At 61.5% G+C, this 22,400-nt stretch overlaps 2 protein-coding genes across 4 annotated transcripts in view; one reads left to right on the top strand and one right to left on the bottom strand.

Moving 5' to 3' along the window:
* Window positions 1-19,834, bottom strand: part of CSNK1G2 (casein kinase 1 gamma 2) — a 39,137-nt gene extending 19,303 nt beyond the window's left edge. The window contains exon 1 of one of the 3 annotated variants that reach the window (XR_010116515.1): window positions 19,553-19,834. The gene's annotated coding sequence lies outside the window, so the exon portion shown is untranslated. The remainder of the gene's footprint in view (window positions 1-19,552) is intronic. The other 2 variants (XM_055248677.2, XM_055248679.2) reach the window with 2 other exon arrangements.
* On the top strand, window positions 6,213-8,257 carry LOC134733006 (uncharacterized protein CSNK1G2-AS1-like). The gene is made up of 3 exons (XM_063620650.1): window positions 6,213-7,003; window positions 7,339-7,459; window positions 7,827-8,257. Exons 1-3 carry the CDS (start codon window positions 6,871-6,873, stop codon window positions 7,963-7,965), a joined length of 393 nt encoding a protein of 130 aa, XP_063476720.1. The 5' UTR covers window positions 6,213-6,870; the 3' UTR covers window positions 7,966-8,257.
* Window positions 19,835-22,400: the final 2,566 nt, after the last annotated feature.

Genomic DNA, 22,400 nt, shown 5'->3' with positions numbered 1-22,400 from the left:
AAGCTGCAGCCCGGAGCCTCTCCTCTGCCCACGCCCCGCCACACACCGGCCCACACCTAGATAAGCCGCCGGCATGGGAACATTCTCCTTCTTCTGGAAACCCTCTCAGCATTCACAGGAAGGGGGCGCTCAAATGTCCGTGCCTGCATTTTGTTTTGTTTTGAGACAGAGTCTCGCTCTGTCGCCCAGGCTGGAGTGTAGTGGCGCGATCTCGGGCTCACTGCAGCCTCCACCTCCCGGGTTCAAGTGATTCTCCTACCCAGCCTCCCATGGAAGCTGTGATTACAGGCATGTGCCACCATGCCTGGCTAATTTTTGGTATTTCTGGGAGAGACAAGGTTTCGCCACATTGGCCAGGCTGGTCTCAAACTCCCAACCTCAAGTGATCCACCCACCTTAGCCTCCCAAACTGCTGGGATTACAGGTGTGAGCCACCACGCCCTGACTGCTGTTACATTTTCCATCCCACAAGAAAGCAAAACCACACAGGTGTACACAGACACACGGAGACCCCAGGCGCAGGCACACAGGGGCCGCAGCAGTGTGTCAGAGCCGGATGTGAGATCCAGCACATCAAACATCCCGAGGGGACACTGCCCGGAGACCCCGCCCGAGGCCAGCCTGCTCGCACCACACTGTCTGCTTTTCTCGACCAGGGCTGGAGGCTGCCCGAGAGGCAGCGTCCTGGAGACACATGCCTCAGCTCTCCCCTGCCAGAAAGCAGCAGGACGTGTAGGCCATCTTGGGGGAGTACATGCAGAAGCCAGGTAGGGAGGGGGAAGGGGCAGGCACCATCCAGGGGACCTTCCCTGTGGGGTGAGGGCGAGAAGGCCCCAGGTCCCGGATGCACCTATCTCCTAAGCAGCAGGACGCCTTTTCTTCCTACACGCCCCTGTGCTGACGCAGACACTCGTCTGTGGTAGGGTCAGGACTGGCACCAGGGAGGGCAGGGAAGCTCCGGACCCTACATAGGGCCCTGGACGTGGGTGGGGGCTTCTGCCTGCCTGGCTTCCTCCAGGTTATGCCCTTCACAACAGCAGGGAATAAACTCTCACTCCCCAGTTCTGAGAGTCCTGTGGGAGGACCGTGAACCCAAACGGGGTTGTGGGACCCACAATGTGTAGCCAGGGATGTGGTGACCCAGGGTGGCATTAAAGGCAGGGCCGGTGCTGGGGGACCCAGGGTGGCATTCAAGGTGGGGCCGGTGCTGGGGGACCCAGGGTGGCACTAACGGTGGGGCCGGTGCTGGGGGACCCAGGGTGGCACTAAAGGTGGGGCGGGTGCTGGGGGCCGAGTATTAAAGGTGGGGCCGGTCCTGGGGGCTGAGCCGCAGCCTGTAGGGTCTGTGCTACCCTGCGCAGGCAGGTATCCAGGCAGGTAAGACACCCCGATGCCGCGTCAGGAAAGACATCACGCCCACCCTCTCTGTGAGCCCCAGAGCTCCAGCCCTTTTCCAGACAAGGGAGTGGGGACACTCACAGGCCACAGAGAGGGAGCTGCCAAAACCTCGTTGAGGACAAGAGGCTGGAGGCCACCAAGCAGGACCTGAAAAGCAAATGTCACCGACTTCAAGAGGAAAACAAATCCATCCCTTCTCACCATGAGGATGAAAATATCCTCTATTAGAGGGCACGGACAGAGACACGGCCTCACGATGAGCTGAAGGCGCTGAGCTGCGTGAGTTACACAGCTACCGGGTACAGCCCGGGTGTCACACCTGTTATTAATACAAAAACCAATTCACACCCTGGGAGTGGACGGAGATGCAGACTGGGAAGCCACGGGGGAACTTGGGGAGGGGACGCTCAGGACCCACAGCCAAAGCTCATACCCACACTCAACACCGGCTGCTGTAGCCCTGGATGGGGGGAGTGGGGACGGTGCCTGCACGGGGGACAGGGGGACGGGGGGACAGTGCCTGGACGGGGGAACGGAGGACAGTGCCTGGGAGAGCTGAGCTGCTGCGGCCCTGGATGGGGGGACAGGGGGACGGGGGACAGTGCCTGGGAGAGCTGAGGCCCTGTCGACACCTGGCAGGAGCCGGGCAGCTCTCCTGCCCTGGTGCACCAACCCCACAGCCCCCACTGCTGAGCCCTGCAAGATGGCCCGGCTGGGCTCCTGTTCCCCTAACATACACACTCGGTGCCCAAAAAGGACCATGCGAGTCCCAGTGGCCTCTGGGGACCACTGAGGAGTAAGCTGTGCTCCGGACAGACAATCAGGGTCACAGGCTTTGGTGGGGGCAGTGGGAGTCCCAATCGCCCCTCAATTCCGGGCAGGGTGGGCGGGTGCCCCATGAGGCTGTGCTGCGCTTCCACGGCCTCCAGACTCGCTCAGGAGGAGCCCCTTGCTCAGCTGCTGATGTCTCTCAGGTGCCCCGTTAAGATGTGGACAGCGCCGTCGTCAGGACGCGTCCCCACACCCGGCTTCTGGACAAGACGAGCGCACACCTCCAACCTCTCCCTGCGCACAGGGGAAGCACGTAGTGACACGAGGCTGGCTTTGCCGTGTGCCCCGCAGCTCCAGGGGGCACTCAGCAGGGGCCGTGCCACACACACGGCGCCCGCCGAGCGCGCACCCCACACACACACGGCGCCCGCCGAGCGCGCACCCCACACACACACGACGCCCGCTGAGCGCGCACCCCACACACACACGACGCCCGCCGAGCACGCACCACACACACACACACACACACACGACGCCCGCCGAGCACGCACCCCACACACACACAGAGCCCGCCGAGCACGCACCCCACACACACACAGAGCCCGCCGAGCGCGCACCCCACACACACACACAGAGCCCGCCGAGCACGCACCCCACACACACACGACGCCCGCCGAGCGCGCACCCCACACACACACACAGAGCCCGCCGAGCACGCACCCCACACACACACGACGCCCGCCGAGCGCGCACCCCACACACACACGACGCCCGCCGAGCACGCACCCCACACACACACACAGAGCCCGCCGAGCACGCACCCCACACACACACGACGCCCGCCGAGCGCGCACCCCACACACACACGACGCCCGCCGAGCACGCACCCCACACACACACGACGCCCGCCGAGCACGCACCCCACACACACACGACGCCCGCCGAGCGCCCACCCCACACACACACGGAGCCCGCCGAGCGCGCACCCCGGTGTTTCCAGGGGAGATCCGGCAGCTGCTCGAATGCGGCCAGACGCCCTCAGAGGCCCCTCTGTGCCCACATCTGCAGTCACCTGGGGTCCTGCACACCCTCCAGTCTCTGCCTGTTTGGTGAGCTGTGAAAGCGGCCTGGCCTGTGGAGCGCGCCCCGGGCGAGGGGACATGGGGGACATGAGGCATCTGCTCGGCTCCCTCAGTGAGGACAAACATGAAGTAGAGACACAGGCGCCTGCGCTCACTGTCCCTTCTAACAGCAAACCCAAGGTCTCCCACAAGCCCGGCCACCCAAGCCGCTCGGGGCAGCCCCCTTCTCTTCCAGGCTGCTCTCTGCTTAGCACCTGGTTTGCACAAGCGCCTGGTGCATCCCGGGACAACTCTCCCCCGGCTCCACTTCCGTCTGTGGTGCCCACGTGACCTCCCGGGCACACACTGCTTCTCATCCTTGCGGGCCTCCAGGCTGGGCAAGGCACCCTCCTGGGCACAGGGCCACTTGCCTGCTCTCCATCTAGGCTATCCCTCCTGACACAGTGGCCCTCGAGCCTGTGGGGCTGCCTGGAGGGAGGTGGGGCCTGCGTCCAGGTTGCTTTTCTTTCTAGTGGTCCCTGCCTCGCCCTCTCCACAGCCGGGGTCCCCCAGAGGCCCAATCCCGCCCACCAATCTCCGGGTGGCACCGTTTAAGCCACGCAGCATCAGGGCACGACCGTCGAAGGCAGGCGCCACCACCAGCCTTCCTTCTGCAGAATCCCCACCTTCTCCCTCCTTCTCTCTTCCAGGTGAGCCACTGGCTTGGTCAGTTCCTTCTGCTAAGACACCATGAGTGATGTGTGATTAATGAACTGAATTAACCCAATCAACCGCCGCCTGGTCAGGTTCATCGAGGCTGAGCCCTAAATTCCAGAACGAGCCTCCTGGGGCTCTCTGGGGAGTCCTTCTGGCCCGGAGGCAGAAGCTTCTGGATGGCTGTCTCACAGCCCCCACGGATGCGGGCATGACCCACGGCCCCATGTCTCCTGATGCTGGAGTCTGTAACGGCCACCTCCTTAAACACCCTCCCATCCCCAACACTCAGTCCACCCAGATGGGACTGAACACACCCCACCCAGCCCCTCCGTGGAGGGTCAACACCAACCACTGAAAGGGCCAGTGCCGCAGGGTGAGCGCCTGTGCTGCAGCCACAGCTGCCGGGTCTGAGTACAGAGTGGCCTCGCGGGCTAGGACGTGTGGTCTTCTTTCTGTTTTTTGAGACAGGATCTAGCTCCATCACCCAGGCTGGAGTGCAGTGGCGCAATCTCGGCTCATTACAACCTCCGCCTCCCAAGTTCAAGCAATTTTCCTGCCTCATCCTCTCAAGAAGCTGGGGCGAGAGGCGTGAGCCACCATGCTGTCTGATCTTGGCTCAGCTACGCGCGTTCCGGCTTTTGCAGAACAAAAAGCACCAAATCCCCAACCCAGCCGCACCTGCACAGATGACAAGCCCCACCCTCCAGAACCTGCGACGTGAGCACTGCCCTGCTGGGTCTACCCACTGCTGGGTCTACGGCCCCACTGCTCCTGGCATTCCCCTGGAAGCCTCCCTGTGCGACCCCTGGCCACTCGTCTGGGTAGTGACCGTCACCTCTCAGGTCCTGGCTCCCGCAGGGGCTCTCGGCACCCCTGCCCCATGACCTGCAGGCAAGAGGATGAGAAAGGGGCAGGCCCTGCACTCAGGGACCCAACACCGTTGGGAGCTGGGGTGAAGGCCGGCCCAGGCTGTGTGCTGACCCCGCTCCGCCCGGCCACCAAGCAGACTGTCCTGCTGGCGTGTGTTCTGATACAGCGGTCTTGGCAGTTGTGGCCCAGGCAGGTGGGGGCTGCTACTTTCTCTCTGGGCCCCTAGACGAGCACTGGCCTCCCTGTGCCCGGCCTCAGGGCTGGGAGCAAACCCCACTGTGCCCTGCAGAGCTGAGCCACACAGATGCACACCCGGCTTTGCAGATGGAGCCCGGGGCCGGGCAGCAGCCTTCTCTGGTGACAGCAGTGGCACGGGGGTCCACTGAGCACTCCCTGCACACTCAGGGCAGGATCACGCCTCCAAGCACCTCACCACAGCCCTCTGAGGGGGTCGTGGGCAGACAGCAGAGGGAGGGCCCAGCCACACCCACCCTAAGCCTGACATGGACGGAGAAGCCCCTGCCCTGGGCACACGCCTGCCCCACGGAGCCTCGCCTCAGCCTGAGCCTCAGTGAGGGGTGCTGACCCGCCGCCGGTGTAGGGCAGCCCGGTGCAAAACAGGGGCACTGCTTGCAAACCTGCTGCCCACGGTGGCCGCCAGCCCACGTCCCCCACCTCAGGAGTGGCCCCGACGGTCACCACCTGCGCCTGAGGCCCTCACAGCAGCAGCAGGAGTACAGTCAGAGGGCAGGCAGGGCCGCCACCCTGGACTGTGTTCCGTGGGCACAGGGCGGGTGCCCAGCTCCCCCGCCCCTACAAGAGCCGCCACCCCAAGACTCAGCAGCTTCTGAGGGCGCAGACCACTCCCTGGAGGCGGTCACCACTCGGTCAGGGCCCAGCACCCGTCCATCACCAAGGAGGAAGAGCCCGGCCTCTTCTGGGGCTCTCCGAACCCCAGGGGGTGCCCAAGGGAAGCCAGACAAGGCCAGGGCCTGGAAGGAAGTGGGGACATGAAGGCTGGGCACCCACTGTGCCCACGCAGGCCTGGGGATTGGGGGCCTGCCCTGCCATGCCTGAGGGCCACAGTGAAAAGCAACGATCCCAGGGAGGGAGGAAGGGATGCTGATCCTCACCCAGCCTCCATTCAACCCACGCAGCCACAATTCCATCCCAAGGGGCAAGTGCCGGCTCCGGGTCACACGCCAAGGATGGCTCCCGGGCGCCAACGAGGGGATTGCAGCCATCCCCACAAGGGGCTGCTCTCTCCCCGTCAGCTCCCACCTCCTTCCCCAGCCCTGGCCTCAGGCCGCTACCTGCCCTGTTCTTCTTGGGGTCCTCCATCTGGTCTGGGCCCAGGGCCAGTTCCCCGGGAAGGGCCCCGGGCGCCCCCTTCTCTGACTGTCTCCACTGAGTGATGTCACAGTCCCTGGGCTGACATCACCACACAGCCCTCAGCCCAGAGCCCAGAGCAAAGCTGAAGGGAGGCCAGGGACCTCACTGGGCTGGGCAGGTGCAGGCCACCCCCCTCCCAGTGCCCTCAGAGGCACCTAGACTCATGTGGACCCAGCCGCAGACCCTTCTGGGCAGCTCTGCCCAGGCCAGCCCTGCCCTCTGACTTGCGGCCGCAGGGGCTGGCCACTGTGGGCTCGGTTCCCTGCCACCCCGATTCATCTGCACCCCAAGGAAAGAGAATGAGGGGTTGCAGCGCCCCAGGACCCACAAGCCCCCGAACACCAGGGCAGCACATACTTCCAGTCCCAGGGCCACAGCAGAGTGGGGCCAGGCCCAGCCCAGCGACGCAGGGCAGACGGAAGGGCGCCCTCCACAATGGAGAGGCTCAGGAGCTGTCGCGGCTGGGACAAACCAACCTGAGGCTGACCTAGGCCGGTAATGGGTTTAATGCATCGGGTGCAAAAGAGAAACACCCCACAAATCAGGGAGGAGAGGGAAGCCGCCCACCCCATGGGACGAGGCTGAGGAGTGAACGCCAGGGACGGGCAGGGCCGGTCCTCAGAGCACTGCAGACACCAGACCAAGGGCGACTGTCATCACCATGAGAAGGCCCCATCCACAGCAGAAGCCAACCTCACTGCACCGACTGCACCAGAGACGCCCACAAGGAGAGCTGGCCTCCGAGAACGCAGCTGAACCGTCACAGGCTGCCATCAGCAAAGGCAAGGATCCAGGTAAAGAACACAGGAGGGCCACGAGCAACCGCAGAAAGGTGGCCAGGACCGGACCCTGACTTGGGGTGAGGCAGCAAGGCTGCGCAATGGCAGCTGGGAGCAGACCCTGTTGTGGGGATGGGGGTGCGGCGAGGCTGCACAGGGACCCCGTCCCACAGGTCAGCCTCGCCCTGGTGATGGCACAGACCACAGGTGAGGACCATGGGCAGAGCTGACCAGGGAAAAGCTGGCACTCACCCAGCACCGGACACACATAGCAAACGCCACCGGCAGCCTCGACGGAGGGCACTGTCCCTGCAACTTCTCCACACAGGGGCGATTTTCCCAAAATTCAGATTATGCAAATGGAGGCAAGGGTGCCATGGACTCCAGAGCTTCAGACGCCATCAACAAATGCAAAGTGGACACATCTGCATCAAATCCAACACAAAGACGGCCTTCGAGACTCTGGGGGAAGTGAGAACACCCCCACCCAGGCCCCCACGGCGCACAGGCCCGCACGGCAACCCTGATCCACCTCAGCAGCCTCAGCTCTGGTTCCTACACCCTGGCCCGGGGCAGAGCTGACTCGGTCTTGCCAGGGGGGCAGGGGTCCCCGGCCCCAAGTGGTGCCACAGTGGGGGGAGCATGCAGGCAGTCAGGCACCCCACCAGGAAAGAAAGCTGCCACGGCAGGTCCCGGGGGCGAGTGGGACCCGGGGTGGCTCCCATCGGAATCCTGCTAGGTCTGAGAGGACACTGGTCCTTCCAGAAGCGTAACCGTGAACGGCCATGGAAAACCTGGGTGGGCTGCGTTTCTACATTTCCTTTTTTTTTTTCTTCAGTCTCGCTCTGCCACCCAGACTGGAATGCCTTCTCCCCTCATCGTGTGGGAGCTGCCAGGCGATGTCCCACCCCGGTTTCCCTCCACCCGAAGGCAGTCACCTCGAAGTGAGGCCTTCGAACGAAGGCCTGCCTCTGTGATGATCCCCACGAGGGCTGCAGAGTGAAGGGCACAGTGGGATTCGGCCTAATTCCCCGTGGAGCCCCAGGCAAGAGGGCTTGGTCCTGGGGAGCTGCCCAGGTCTTCTACATCCCCTGGCCTCCATCCAGTCCTGCAGGACTCGGCTCCTGGCCCTGTGTGCCGGGCGACGCCTGCTAGGCGCGTGCCCCTCAGAGTCAGGCCTGTATTCACCTCAGCTCTTATCAAGGGCCTTCAAGGATTGGGTTAAGTCATCATCAAATATATTGTTATTAAAAAGATAGGTACAGTTTAGGAGGCTGAGGTGGGCAGATTACTTGAGGTCAGGAGTTTGAGACCATCCTGGACAACATAGTGAAACCCCATCTCTTCTAAAAATAAAAAATTATCTGGGCGTGGCGGCGGACGCCGGTAATCCCAGCTACTCGGGAGGCTGAGGCAGGAGAATCACTTGAACCCAGGAGGTGGAGGCTGCAGTAAGCCAAGATGGCGCCACTGCACTCCAGCCTTGGCGACAGAGCAAGACTCTGTCTCAAGAAAAAAAAAAAAAGTTGAGCACGAGGAAGCACCCCGCTCTCCGTCACATGGGCATTCTCAGTGCTCACAGGCCGCAGATGACACACGCTATCGGCACACTAGCTTCTGCCCCCCGGGCCCTCGTCCAGCCCTGCACCCACTGCCCACCAAGGGGCCAAGGTGTCCTTGCTGTCCTGCAATGACCATCATGACCCCTTTCACACAGAAAGGTAGGGCTATCCCCCAAAAAGACATGCCAAGTCCTAGCCCCCAGTAAACAGGAACGCGGCCTTTATGTGGAAATGAGGATGGCCCCAATCTCACCACTTCTCAGCTTAAGGTCATGTTTCACGATGCTGAGTCAGAAAACAGCAGAGAATTGCCGGGCGCGGTGGCTCACGCCTGTAATCCCAGCACTTTGGGAGGCTGCGGAGGGTGGATCACGAGGTCAGGAGAGCGTGACCATCTTCACTAACACAGTGAAACCCCGTCTCTACTAAAAATACAAAAAATTAGCCGGGCGTGGTGGCGGGCGCCTGTAGTCCCAGCTGCTCGGGAGGCTGAGGCAGGAGAATGGCGTGAACCCGGGAGGCAGAGCTTGCAGTGAGCCGAGATCGCACACTGCACTCCAGCCTGGGGGACAGAGCGAGACTCTGTCTAAAAAAAAAAAAAAACAGCAGAGAAGAGGAAGGTGGGGAGGTGGACTCTCATCACTTCCTCTCGCGCAGCCTGCACATCCAGAGGGCACCCAAGCAGCCCCATCCTGGCCCATCAGGAGGCTACACCCCCCAACTGGGACCCCCGTCCATCACGCACACCAAAGCTGGTGCTGCCTCCTCAAGGAGCCCCGGGGGACCAAGGGGACACAGGCGGCCGGCCTCAGGATCTGGCAGGGTCTGAATGGGAAGAAATCAAACGGTCCCAGCAGGCCCCCATCTTTTTTTTTTTTTTTTTTTTTTTTGAGACGGAGTCTCGCTCTGTCACCCAGGCTGGAGTGCAGTGGTGCGATCTCGGCTCACTGCAAGCTCCGCCTCCCAGGTTCATGCCATTCTTCTGCCTCAGCCTCCCAAGTAGCTGGGACTACAGGTGCCCGCCACCATGCCCGGCTAATTTTTTGTATATTTTTAGTAGAGACGGGGTTTCACCATGTTAGCCAGGATGGTCTCGATCTCCTTATCTCGTGATCCACCCTCCTCGGCCTCCCAAATTGCTGGGATTACAGGCGTGAGCCACTGCGCCCAGCCATCTTTGATTTTTATAAACCGGCCAAATGGCAGAAAATGTTGCCTTCCCAGGCACACGGCATCTCCTCTCACCTCCCCTCATTTCAACAGGAGGGGACAGACACAGACCACCCGCCTGGCCAGCTCTCTGACCCCCACGGTCTCCCCTGAAAACTGGGCACGTGGATCACCCAGGGACCTATGGGGGGCACCAAGGCGAATACATGCCCAGCTCAGCCAAAACTTCCCAACACGCTCCGCAACGATACCCCATAACCCCCACCTGGAGGGTCTCCAGCAAAACTCCCACAGCCCGCCCCTCCTCGATGCCCCAGAGCAGGTGACACCTCCCTTCCAGCGGCCAGGTCCCCACCTGACGCTGGCTAGGAGGGAGGCGGGGGGATGGGCGCTGGTGGCCTCTGGGGCACAAGAAGGCGCTTTGGTGTTCGGTGGGCAGCAGCGGATTTAGGCCGGGCCAGCCCAGGGAGGCCCGTCCCTCCCAACATGGAAGGAGGCCTTGGCTATTTCTAAGCACACCCCCTCCTGTCTCCCAGAGGCCTCGGACAATTTTCTCTGAAAAGCGGACAGTGCTCATCTCCTGGAATCTGAGGTTTGTGAAAGAATGCCTTCTTCAGATGTTGCTGTAATGTTCAAGTTCTCCAACATTGCTGAGTTCTCTTTTGCTACTTAAAAATAAACACTGATGGCCGGGCGCGGTGGCTCACGCCTGTAATCCCAGCACTTTGGGAGGCTGAGGCGGGTGGATCACGAGGTCAGGAGATCCAGACCATCCCAACTAACACAGTGAAACCCCGTCTCTACTAAAAATACAAAAAATTAGCCGGGCGTGGTGGTGGGCGCCTGTAGTCCCACCTATTTGGGAGGCTGAGGCAGGAGAATGGCGCGAATCCGGGAGGCGGAGCTTGCAGTGAGTAGAGCTCGCGCCACTGCACTCCAGCCTGGGAGACAGAGTGAGACTCCGTCTCATAAATAAATACATAAATAAAATAAAAATAAACATTGATTTTTGTGGCCTCGAAAGGCCAGGGCCACCTCAATGATCCTGTGAAGCCGGGGCCTGCTGGTCACTCTATAGACACTGGATGCCTCCGGCCTCTGAACTCGCTGTGGTGAAGGTCACGGGCAGCACAACCGTCTGTCTGTCCCACTGCCCATGCTCGTCACAGGGTGCAGGATCTGGCCCTGTGCCTGACAAGGCAGTGGGGACAACAGGCACATGCAGGACCCCTGGCTTTCTAGACGGCGTGGGGATCAGGACAGCAGGGTCCCTGATGCCCTGCAGGCCAGAGGCACTGGGCAGAAGGACAAGAGAAACGCTGGGAGAAACCAAGTCACCGGAAGAGGGGAGTGGTCATCGCTGTGCAGAGATCCAGTCCCCAAAACCCAAACAGTGGACCCAAACAGTGCAGGTGTAGATGGCGATCTGTGGCTCCTCAAATGGTCCAACCGGGAGTTGCCATGTGACCAGCGGTAGACGCCCACCTGAGAGAACAATCACGCGGCCACATGGGAACCGGACATGGATGCTCACAGCAGCCACACGCGGATGCCATGCAAACATCTATCACATGACCACCCACGCACCGGAACACGACTCAGCCACGAACAGGAGCGAGGCTCGGACGCGGGCCATGGCACGGATGCACCGAGGATGTCACACTCAGTGAGAGACGCGAGACACACAAGGCCTCATCCCGTGTGATTCCACCCCTAGGAGGTCCCTAGAGCCCGCAGAGTCACAGAGCCAGAAAGTAGGATGGGGGTGCCAGGGGCTGGAGAGGGCAAGGGAGTGAACGTTTCACCAGGACAGCGTCTCAATTTGGGAAGCTGGGAAGGTTCTGGAAAGGACGGTGTGGAAGGCTGACTGCTGATGGGGCCAGGGCTCCCTTTGCAGGTGATGAGAACACTCTGGAATTAGAGGTGGTGGCTGCACACACAGAGGAGCCTTGACCATGGCAGCTTTGAACTGACAGGTCCACTCTGATGGATTTTTTTCAATAAAGGTTGCCCTGAGGGCGCTGGCCTCTCCTGGCTCCCTCCCGCTCTGCCACCCGAGACAGCGAGACCCACCCTCCCTTCCTCAGCCCTCAACGTGAACACGAGGAGGACGGAGGCTTCCATGAGCATCAGTTCCACTGCGTGAAGAGCCAACAGGGTGTCTCTTCCTTCTGCTTCTCTCCACACGTTCTGGGCTCCAGCTTCCCTCACTGTGAGAACGCAGCAGCACCTAACGCAACACACAAGGGATGTGTTTGTCGACCACGTGTCCTCCCGAGGCCTCTGGTCACCAGCAGGCTGTCGGCAGCGGCGTCTGGAGGACTCGAAAGCTATACGCGGGGATTTTACTGCATGAGGGGCTGCTGCCTAAACCCCACCCTGCTCAAGGGTCAGCTGTACAAAAACCACTTATGTGCACACGTTGCTGAATTTTACCAAATGTGGATTATGTTTCAACCAAAAAAAAAGCGGCTCATGCTCTAAGGACGACACCGAAACCAGGCTGGTGAGAGGACAGTGAGCTGGGTCAGTGTGATAGGATCGATTTTTTTTTTTTTTTTTTGCTTTTTTTTTTTTTTTTTGAGATGGAGTCTCACTCTGTCGCCCATCTGGAGTGCAATGGCACGATCTCAGCTCACTGCAAACTCCACCTCCCGGGTTCACGCCATTCTCCTGCCTCAGCCTCCCGAGTAGCTGGGACTACAGGCGCCCACCACCACGCCCGGTTAATTTTTTTGTATTTTTAGTAGAGACGGGGTTTCACCGTGTTAGCCAGGATGGTCTCAATCTCCTGACCTCGTGATCCACCCGCCTCGGCCTCCCAGAATGGCTCCCTCCGGTGCAGGACCAAGTCTGAGGCCAGGGCCGGGCCGCCCCCCGAAGCCACACCTCCTGCTCACAGGGCCAGGGTTTAACCAGCTCTGCCGGGGTCCCGGCCCATGAAGCTTTCAGAGGAACTGGGGCTGTGTGCCCACAGGAAGGAGAGGCCAGCGCCCGGGCACAAGGAGGATGAGCTGACTCAAGGGGGCCCGAGGACGTCACCGCACCCACTGCCCAGGGCCGCGGGCGAGGTCCAAGGGGCAGTGGAGGTCCCTGACAACTTCTCATAGGGCAGCCACGGTCCACCCAGGGCTCAGGCAGCAAGCCCCACACAGTGCCCCCCTCTGCGGCGTACAGGTCTGACCAGCGTGATGGCACGGCACACACACACCCGTGCAGACGCCAGCGCACATGCACACCACCCCTGCGGCCACAAGCCCTGTCCCAGCCCACCTGCAGGCTCCAGGGCTCTGGCTGGCCCGCACGTGGCCAGGGGCCGGCTGGATCCCCCTCGGCGCACCCACCCTCAGAGGAACTCAAAGGCACACTCAGCAAGTCAGAGGCAGACACGGGCCAGTCCGTGTCCTCACGCTGGTCCCGTGTGCTGTCCTCAGGCTCCCGTCCAGGGAACTGTCCGCAGGCAGAGCCTGGGCATCGGCGCCGGCTGCCCTGCCCCAGGACCACTGGAGCAGAAGCCCGAGGGGCACAGCTGCCACGGACGGGACGAGCCCTCGCACACCTGCCATGTTTCCTCGGGACAGAGGTCAGATGGGAAGGGGCAGAGGTCACCGCAGATTACATGAGCAACCTGGAGTCACCCGGGAAACAAGGTCCCTAAGGAGGGCGGGTCCCACCTGCAACAGGGCCCGAAGCACCACGGCCAAGGGGGGAGGACTGGCCATCAGGCCTCATGGGCGGGGACTCTGTCCAGGAATCCAGACTGGGACTTGGGATGCCTCACTCCGGAGGATGGAAGTTTCCAGATAATTGAGGGATTACCTTTAAGCACAACTTTTTTCAAGCCTCCAAAGGCAATTACGCATCAACGAAACATCGCTGGTGACAACAAAAAAACCTCTAAGATTTTCTCTGCCTTATAAATAGCGATAGGGCCGGGCACGGTGGTTCACGCCAGTAATCCCAGCTAGGCGGGAGGCTGAAGCAGGTGGATCACCTGAGGTCAGGAGTTCAAGACCAGCTCGGCCAACATCGTGAAACCCAGTCTCTACTAAAAATACAAAAACCAGTCGGGCATGGTGGCGTGCGCCTGTAATCCCAGCTACTCAATAGGCTGATGTGGGAGAACTGCTTGAACCCAGAAGGCAGAGGTGGCAGTGAGCCAAGATCGTGCCACTGCACTCCAGCCTGGGCGACACAATGAGACTCCGTCTCAAAATAGTAAAATAAATAGGCCAGGCGCGGTGGCTCACAAGGTCAGGAGTTTGAGACCAGCCTGACCAACATGGTGAAACCCTGTCTCTACTAATACAAAAAAATTTGCTGGGCATGGTGGCGCATGCCTGTAATCCCAGATACTCAGGAGGCTGAGGCAGGAGATTCGCTTGAACCTGGGAGGTGGAGGTTGCGGTGAGCCAAGATCATGCCACTGCACTCCAGCCTGCGAAACAGAGCGAGACTCCATCTCTAAATAAATAAATGAATAGGCCGGGCACAGTGGCTCACGCCTCTAATCCCAGCACTTTGAGAGGCTGAGGCAGGCGGATCACAAAATCAGGAGATCGAGACCACCCTGGCTAACACAGTGAAACCGCGTCTCTACTAAAAATACAGAAATTAGCCGGGCATGACGGCGTGCGCCTATAGTCCCAGCTGCTGGGGAGGCTGAGGCAGGAGAACAGTGTGAACCCGGGAGGCGGAGCTTACAGTGAGCCGAGATCGCGCCACTGCACTCTAGCCTGGGCGACAGAGCGAGACTCCGTCTCAAAAAAAAAAATAATAATAATAATTAATAAATAGCTGGGTGTGGTGGCTCACGCCTGTAATCCCAGCACTTTGGGAGGCCGAGGCGGGTGGATCACGAGGTCAGGAGATCGAGACTATCCTGGCTAACATGGTGAAACCCTGTCTCTACTAAAAGTACAAAAAACTAGCCAGGCGTGGTGGCGGTCGCCTGTAGTCCCAGCTACTCGGGAGGCTGAGGCAGGAGAATGGCGTGAACCCAAGAGGCGGAGCTTGCAGTGAACCGAGATCGGGCCACTGCACTCCAACCTGGGCAACAGTGCAAGACTCTGTCTCAAAAAAATATAAATAAATAAATAAGTAGCGATGGGCCAGCCCTGGCCCGTGACCCCCTAGCCTCATGCAGTCTTTCTTCCCACTGCCGTCACCTGCACCCCCTCCTCTGAGGAGCCTGAGACACAGAGGTGAGGCAGCTCCCCCTGCAGGTGTGGAATGGGAGTGACCTCCCCAAGACAGGCCGCGGAATGCACTTCCCACCTCTCCCGGGAACACACGCATGGCCTCCGCTCCTGGATGGAATCTGCCGTGACAAGAGTCATACCCCACGGGTCAGGCCGGCCAGACCAGCGTCTCTCGCCCCACTCCCCTGGGCTGCCTGCCCCACTCGGCACCCACAGCCTCGGTCCTCACCCCACAGCCTCTCCAAGGAGGGACCCACTGCTCTACCCCAGCATGCCCCGTAAGTTCAGCAGATGCACATCAAGGGAGAACCGGCTTTTTTTTTTGAGACGGCTGGAGTGCAGTGGCGGGATCCTGGCTCACTAAAACCTCCACCTCCTGGGTTCAAGCAATTCTCCTGCCTCAGCCTCTCGAGTAGCTGGGATTATGGGTGCACGCCACCATGCCCGGATAATTTTTGTATTTTTAGTAGAGATGGAGTTTTGCCACGTTGGCCAGACTAGTCTTGAACTCCTGACCTCAGGTGATCTGCCCACCTCGGCCTCCCAAAGTGCTGGGATTACAGGCGTGAGCCACCATGCCAGGCCAGAACTGGCTGTTTTCAACATGATGTGACGTGAAATTGTCTCAGGCCTCATGGTGCAGGGAGGCCACTGGGCCACCCAGGAGCACGTCTGAGGGTGACAGGAGGGATCCCTGGGCAGGGCTGGCAGGGGGCTGCCCCGATTCCCGCTGCAGGGGACACGTTGGGGGCTCTGAGCAAGGGGGAGACGATCCCCACACCTCAGACGTGCGCCCCCAACAGTCAGCCGCACCGGGCGCCAGGGCCTCCTGAGTGCTGCAGGGGGAGCCTGGGTAAGGCCCAGGGGTCTGAGAAGCAGCTCCCCTGTGGGCCCAGGACACAGCTCAGGCTGCACCTGCAGAGGGGCCCCGGCACCTTGCGGGCACACAGGCTGGTGCAGGGCCCCAAGTGGTGGTGGTGGCCAGAGACTGTGGACAGGGGGAGAAGGGGCTGCGGAGCCTGTAGGACTCAGAACCCAGCAGGGCTTCCGGACAGTGCCTGGGGGACAGCATGGGCAATGCTCCTGGGCACAGCTAGCTCACGCTGGCCCTCCGGGGCATGTCCTGCCTTGTCTCATGCCCTTGCTGGTGACAAGTTGATGTGGGTGGTGAGGGGGGCAGAAAAAGGGCAGGCAAGGGTGGGGTGCTAGAGGTTCCTGCCCCACCACAGGAGGACCGGGCAAGGGAAGGAGGCTCACTGGGCTCCGCCCGCCAGAGGGGGGCTTGCCAGAAGCCAGGCAGGCCCCACCCCTCACTCAATCCCTGCCCACTGCAGGGCTGCCCGCAGTGCATTGAATACACCGTTCTGGTGGTCCCAGCCCCTCACTTTGAACCCTCGCTGAGGTAGCACAAAGGGGTACCCCCCACCCAGCCAGGCCAGCCGAGCTCCCGGACAGACCCACCCAGCAGACGGCTGCACCCACGTGCCAGTCACAGGACGGCACAGCCCTCTAGACACAAAGCCAGCAGAGAGGATGGGGAAGGCAGTGAGACCTGTCCTCTGGCTGCAGGGCCACCACCCCTCGCTGTCACTGCTCCCACTGGCACGGCGGGTGACCAGAGGAGCACATGTGTGGGAGTCAGCCCTCGGGAAACACCAACTCCTCCTCTACCCAAGCAGGCCAGGTAGGCCTCAACTTCCTCATCTGTGAAATGGGCACTCCACCCACTTCCCAGGAAGCCCCACAGCACGGGCCCCATGAGAACTCCAGAATGAGGAAGAAGCAGAAGCAGAGCCTCCCGACCTGGGGAGCCTCCAGACTGCAGAGGCCGCCAACTAACAGGTTCTCTCTTGTGGCTGCCGGCGGAGCATTTGCAGATCTGCAGATCAGCGGGATGGGGGAGGCGGACCCGGCATGCCTGACACCAGAGCTCGATCCAACACGCACATGGCCACCAAGCCCTAGCTGGACACGGGACTTGACCTGAGGACGAAGCCCACAGCTGCCTGCCACCACCGCGACACTAACCAGGACTCAGGCCAGGGCCTCCTTCACATGGTTTCAGAGAAAGTCAGCCAGCCCCACATGCTGGCCTGCCCACCGCCACCGAGGCCCGCAGCCCCTGCCAGGCTGTGACTGGCACTCAGCCCCAATAGCACCCACAGCACTGCCTCCACCCGCCCTCTGCCAGGCCTCAGTCAAGACCTTGACGGACGAGCAGCTGGGTGGGGATGCAGAAAGGAGGCAACGTCAAACGCTCAACAGGATCCCCCTCTCCAGATGTCCCAGGGCAAGCAACTCCGACTGTCCCTAAGCTCAGCTTCCCTCCGTCCCAGTGGCTCTGCGGACGCATCTGCTGGGGGGCTGGGGCCTGCCACTCAGGCGCGCATTAACCCCCCACCAGTCCCAACAGAGACAGTGCCCCCCACCCCCCGTGCCTGGCACACCAACAGGACTACTCCAATCCCCAAATTAATGGCTGGCGTACTGGCTTCCCCTAAGCTTGGGATGAGCAACAGGAACTTTCAATTAAAAAAACCCTCGCCTACTTCCTTTGTAGCTCAGAGTAATTACTGCATTATTAAAAAGGAGGAGAAGAAAAAAAGAAGAAACCCAAATCAGCAATTCCACAAAATCTGTCTGCACAAAGTGCTGCACCATCGCGGGCCGTCCTGCAAACGGCCTGGCTCCCAGACCTGCCCAGAGCCCAGGCAATGAGGCGCTGCTCCCTCATCCTCTTCAGAGGAACTAGACAGGTTCAAATCAGACAGGAAGCCCCTATACACACAAGGAGGTCCGAACGCACAGCAGGCATAGTAAATCCAGACACTACAGACCACTTGGGGTTTCACCTCCCACCGGGGTGAAGGGAGCAGAGCCAGCTCCTCCAACATCTCACCCCATTTGCCCGCCGCACGGTCCTGCAGGACACACGGCTGGCCTCTCACCCACAGACCTGGCCCTCCCACTGGGACCCCGTCCAGACCCGGCTCCCCTGCATGCAGGTCTCCCGTTCCCTCCCATCTGTGCAGAAGCGGCTCTCAGAGCTTACTGTGGGGGGCTGAGCAAAACACTCTGGGCCCTAGAGACGTCAAGGCAGGCGTGCGCGTGCCTGCACACACTCCCGGGGGCTGCCTGTCTGGGAAACTCATCAGTCAGCCCAGCCCAGAGCGTTTCGTTTTGGTGGAGACACAGGGGAAAACAAAACAAAGTACCAGTGACAACCGCAAACTTCCCCCTTTCAAACCTGGGGGCCCTGGCACACAGTCTGTCCTCTGCACAGACCCACCCCAGGCTGGGCTGGGCTGTGCAGGGCAGAGTAGCCCAGGGTGCTTCCATCCCCAGCTGCCACCCCCACCAGCCCCCTCCCTAATCCGAGCGCCTTCCCCTGGCGGGACGGCTGGGTTTTTCCCCCAGACGGGAGCCTTTGTACCTTCCTGCTCAGCTCCCACACCCACGAGCTACCAGGGCCTCCGGGAGCCAGGAAACCCCAAGAAGGCTCCTGCATGTCCTGGGGTGGGGAGGCAGAGCCCCACCACATGGCCTTGTGGACCGCCCCGGAGCCCTGGGCCACACGGTGGAGCGTAACGGGGAGAAGATGCTGGACTCCACCTACACAGACAACCCTCCGGTCCGCTTCCTACAAACAATGCCATCCGGAGGCCACAGGAATAAGAACCAGCTGTCCCAAAGCCATTCTAGCTCAAGACGCAACAGTCCCCGAATGTCCTCTCAGTCCCCACGCCCCTCAACGGGAAAATCTTCCCCTAAGAAAGTTGGGAGAGAGGAGCCAGGCGGGGATCGGGGATCGGTGAGGCCACCGCAGGCCCTGCTCAGACATCTCCCCCTCCCTCCCTGATCCGTGCGTTTCCGGAAAACAAAGCCGGTGGCCACAGCGGAAGGGGGAGGGGGCAGCGAGCCCAGCCGGGAGTTCCCAGGCAGTGCCGCAACAGGTCCCTGCGGATCAGACCACCTTCCTCCACCCCACCACCCCCTGCTCTCCCCCTCAAGAGCTTTAGGACCATAAAGTGAGGACGGGGACACAGCTGCGTGGGGAGGGGCCAGGCCAAGACAGGAGGAGGCGATGGGGCCAGGTGGGCAGGGGCCTCGGGGCAAGAACTCGGGGAGGCGTGAGGGACGCGGGTGAGTGGGCGGTGGGCTTGAGCACTGGGTGGAAGAAGAAAGCGGGAGGTGGGGTGGGGACTAAAGGCTCAGCGGAGGGCAGGAGAGTTGGAGCACGACAGTCACCGGGGTGCAGAGTGGGGGGTCACTGGGGCGGCGGGGGCAGGGTCTGGAGTGTGAGGGTCACTGGGGCGGCAGACTCCTGAGTGTGGAGGTCAGCGTGGGGCTGTGTCTGGAGGTCCTGAGCGCGGGTTCAGCGCGGTGGGGGGCGCCGGGGTCCCGAGTGCAGGGTCAGCGGGGTGTTGCGGCGGTGGGGCCCTGAGTGTGGGGGTCAGCGTGGGGGGCGGTTAGACGGGTTGGGGGGCGCTGGGGTCCGGGGCGCGGGGTCGGCAGGGCGCAGGGGGGCAGTGGACACTGAGTGTGGGGGCGGGGGCTCCAGGGGTCACTGGGGGCGCCGAGGGCCAGGGTGCAAGGGGTGAGGGGACCGGGGCGGGCGCGCGCGTCGTTACCTTGGCTCCGCCGTGGCCGGGCCCGCGGGCAGCGTCTGGGCGGCCGGCCCGGCCTCAGCAGCGCAGCGCGGACCCCGGCTCCGGGCCCCGCGCCCGCTCGCGCTCCGGCTCCGGTGCCCGCTTGGGCCCCCGCTCCGGCTCCCGGGCCGCCTGAGCCGGCCTCCGCATGTTCGGGACGGGAGGCGCCGGGCTCACCGCGCTCCGCCGCGCCCGCTCCGGGGCCCGCGCGCCTTACGCCGCCAGTGTCTGCCAGCGGGGGGCGGCGGCCATACGCGCCCCACTGCGCAGCCGCGGCCAGGGCGCCGGGGGCGCGCGCCGCCGACGTCACAGCGCGGGGCGGGGCCAACGCCCGGCCGGGCGTTTCTCGCGCTGCTTTGCGACAATGCATGGCGCCGCGCGACGGCCACCGCGCTTTGCGGCCGCTACGAGGCCGCCGGGCCGCTGCCCGCGGGGGACACCGAAATCTCGTGGCCGCAGGGGCGCGCGCGGGCAGGGAAGGGGGTCGAACGGTTTCCACACCCTCCTAGGGGCGGGGCTTCCGCCGCCCCCCCTCCCCGCCCGCTGTTGCCATGGTGACGCGTGGCTCGTCGTCCTGGCACCGCCCCGCCGCCGTGTGTTTCGTCACAGTCTCGCCACCTGACGTCACGGACGGGCGGCGCCGCCGGGCGTTCCGTGCGTGGGGCGGTGGCGGGCTCGGCGCGGGGAGGCGGCGGGCTGGGCGCGCTAGGCCGCAAGGTTTCCGGGACAGGCGATGGAACGGGCGACTGGCCAGGAAATGAGCTGGTTAAGGGCAAGAGGGTTTTTCCATCTGGCTTTCCTGGGCCAGGAGGTGAAAACAGTTCTAGAATAACTGCTCCGTGTTCAGGGGGAGAACAGCGGTGGCGTGGGTGCCCCGGTGTCCTCATCCTCCGTGACATCAGCAAGGAGCAGAGAGGAAGTGGCCCCGGACCCGCGGCCAGCAGCTAGACAAATGCACTGCGGGGACTGCCATGCCAAGCACCGGCCGCTCCCCTGGGGCTCTGCGCGGAGAGCCGAGTCCTTGCTTGTACCTGCCTGCCTTCCGGCCTGCACCGGGCAAGAAACGTGGGGAGGGGACCCACAGGCCAAGGCGCTGCACAGTGAGGCCCTGTTCCACCCCATGACAGGGCCTGGAAGGGGACTGGCAGCTGCAGAAATCGTTTCCGGCCTCCCCACATCCCCCACGCACCTCCCGGTGGGGGCATTTTTAAAGTCGGAGGAGACACATTCATTCAAATATGTATTAAGTGCCTGCCAGTGGCTCTGAGAATAGAACAGTGAGCTAGACTCTTGGCATCGTTTCCTAGGGAGTCCTTGGTCCTAGGGGGAGGAGAGAGCCCTGTGTAATGATTTCAGATGATGTTATAAGGTGGGGTGTGGGGCGGGCGCGGTGGCTCACGCCTGTAATCCCAGCACTTTGTGAGGCTGAGGGAGGAGGAGGCTTCGTTAAGGAGTTCAAGACCAGCCCGAGTAACAGAGACCCTGTCTCTACAAAAAATAAAATTAGCGGGACGTGGTGATGCATGCCTGTGGCCCTGGCTACTTGGGAGCCTAAGGCAGGAGGATTGCTTCAGCCAGGAGGTCGAGGCTGCAGTGGGCTGTGATTGCACCACTGCACTCTAGCCTGCCTGACAGAGCAAGACTGTCTTAAAAAATAATAAGGCCAAGGCCAAGGCCAGGCGCGGTGGCTCACACCTGTAATCCCAGCACTTTGAGAGGCCGAGATGGGTGGATCCCCTGAGGTCAGGAATTGGAGACAGCCTGACCAACATGGTGAAACCTCGTCTCTACTAAAAATACAAAAATTAGGCGGGTGTGGTGGTGAGCACCTGTAATCCCAACTAGTCTGGAGGCTGAGGCAGGAGAATCGCTTGAACCTGGGAGGCGGAGGTTGTAGTGAGCCGAGATTGCGCCATTGCACTCCAGCCCTGGTGACAGAGCAAGACTCCGTCTAAAAAAAAAAAAAAGCTGTAAGTTTTTTTTTTTTTGAGACAGTGTCTTGCTCTGTCACCCAAGCTGGAGTGCGGTGGCACGATCCTGGCTCACTGCAACCTCTGCCTCCCGGGTTCAAGCGATTCCCCAGCCTCAGCCTCCCCTGTAGCTGGGATTACAGGCGCCCGCCACCACACCTGGCTAATTTTTGTATTTTTAGTAGAGATGGGGTTTCACCATGTTGGCCAGGCTGGTCTCGAACTCCTGACCTCAAGTGATCCGCCCGCCTCGGCCTCCCAAAGTGCTGGGATTACAGGCGTGATCCACCACACCTGGCCATTAATAATAATTTAAAAAAAAAAAAAAAGATGCTAGGCCAGGCACAGTGGCTCATGCCTTTAATCCCAGCACTTTGGGAAGCCAAGGGCGGTGGATCACATCACAAGGTCAGGAGTTCAAGACCAGCCTGGCCAAGATGGTGAAACCCCAACTCTACTAAAAATACAAAAATTAGCTGGGCATGGTGGTGGGTGCCTGTAATCTCAGCTATTCTGGAGGCTGAGGCAGAGAATTGCTTGAACCCGGGAGGCGGAGCTGCAGTGAGCCGAGATCACGCCACTGCACTCCAGCTTGGGTGACAGAGCAAGACTCCGCCTCAAAAAAAAAATTAAAAATAAGGGCTGTGCGCAGTGGCTCACGCCTGTAATCACAGCACTTTGGGAGGCCAAGGCAGGCAGATCACGAGGTCAAGAGATCGAGACCATCCTGGCCAACGTGGTGAAACCCCGTCTCTAGTAAAAACACAAAAATTAGCCGGACGTGGTGGCACATGCCTGTAATCCCAGCTACTCGGGAGGCTGAGGCAGGAGAATCACTTGAACCCAGGAGGTGGAAGTTG

Source organism: Symphalangus syndactylus, chromosome 17 (assembly GCF_028878055.3).
Source record: "Symphalangus syndactylus isolate Jambi chromosome 17, NHGRI_mSymSyn1-v2.1_pri, whole genome shotgun sequence".
Classification (NCBI taxonomy): Eukaryota; Metazoa; Chordata; class Mammalia; order Primates; family Hylobatidae; genus Symphalangus; species Symphalangus syndactylus.
This window is presented reverse-complemented; position numbering and strand designations above follow the sequence as displayed.

Coding starts and splice junctions, on each gene's coding strand:
- LOC134733006 (XM_063620650.1), top strand. CDS start 6,871: ATGAGAAGGCCCCATCCACAGCAGAAGCCAACCTCACTGCACCGACTG. Junction 7,004..7,338: donor CAGCAAAGGCAAGGATCCAG/GTAAAGAACACA, acceptor CCCAAAATTCAG/ATTATGCAAATGGAGGCAAG. Junction 7,460..7,826: donor CCTTCGAGACTCTGGGGGAA/GTGAGAACACCC, acceptor TTTTTTCTTCAG/TCTCGCTCTGCCACCCAGAC.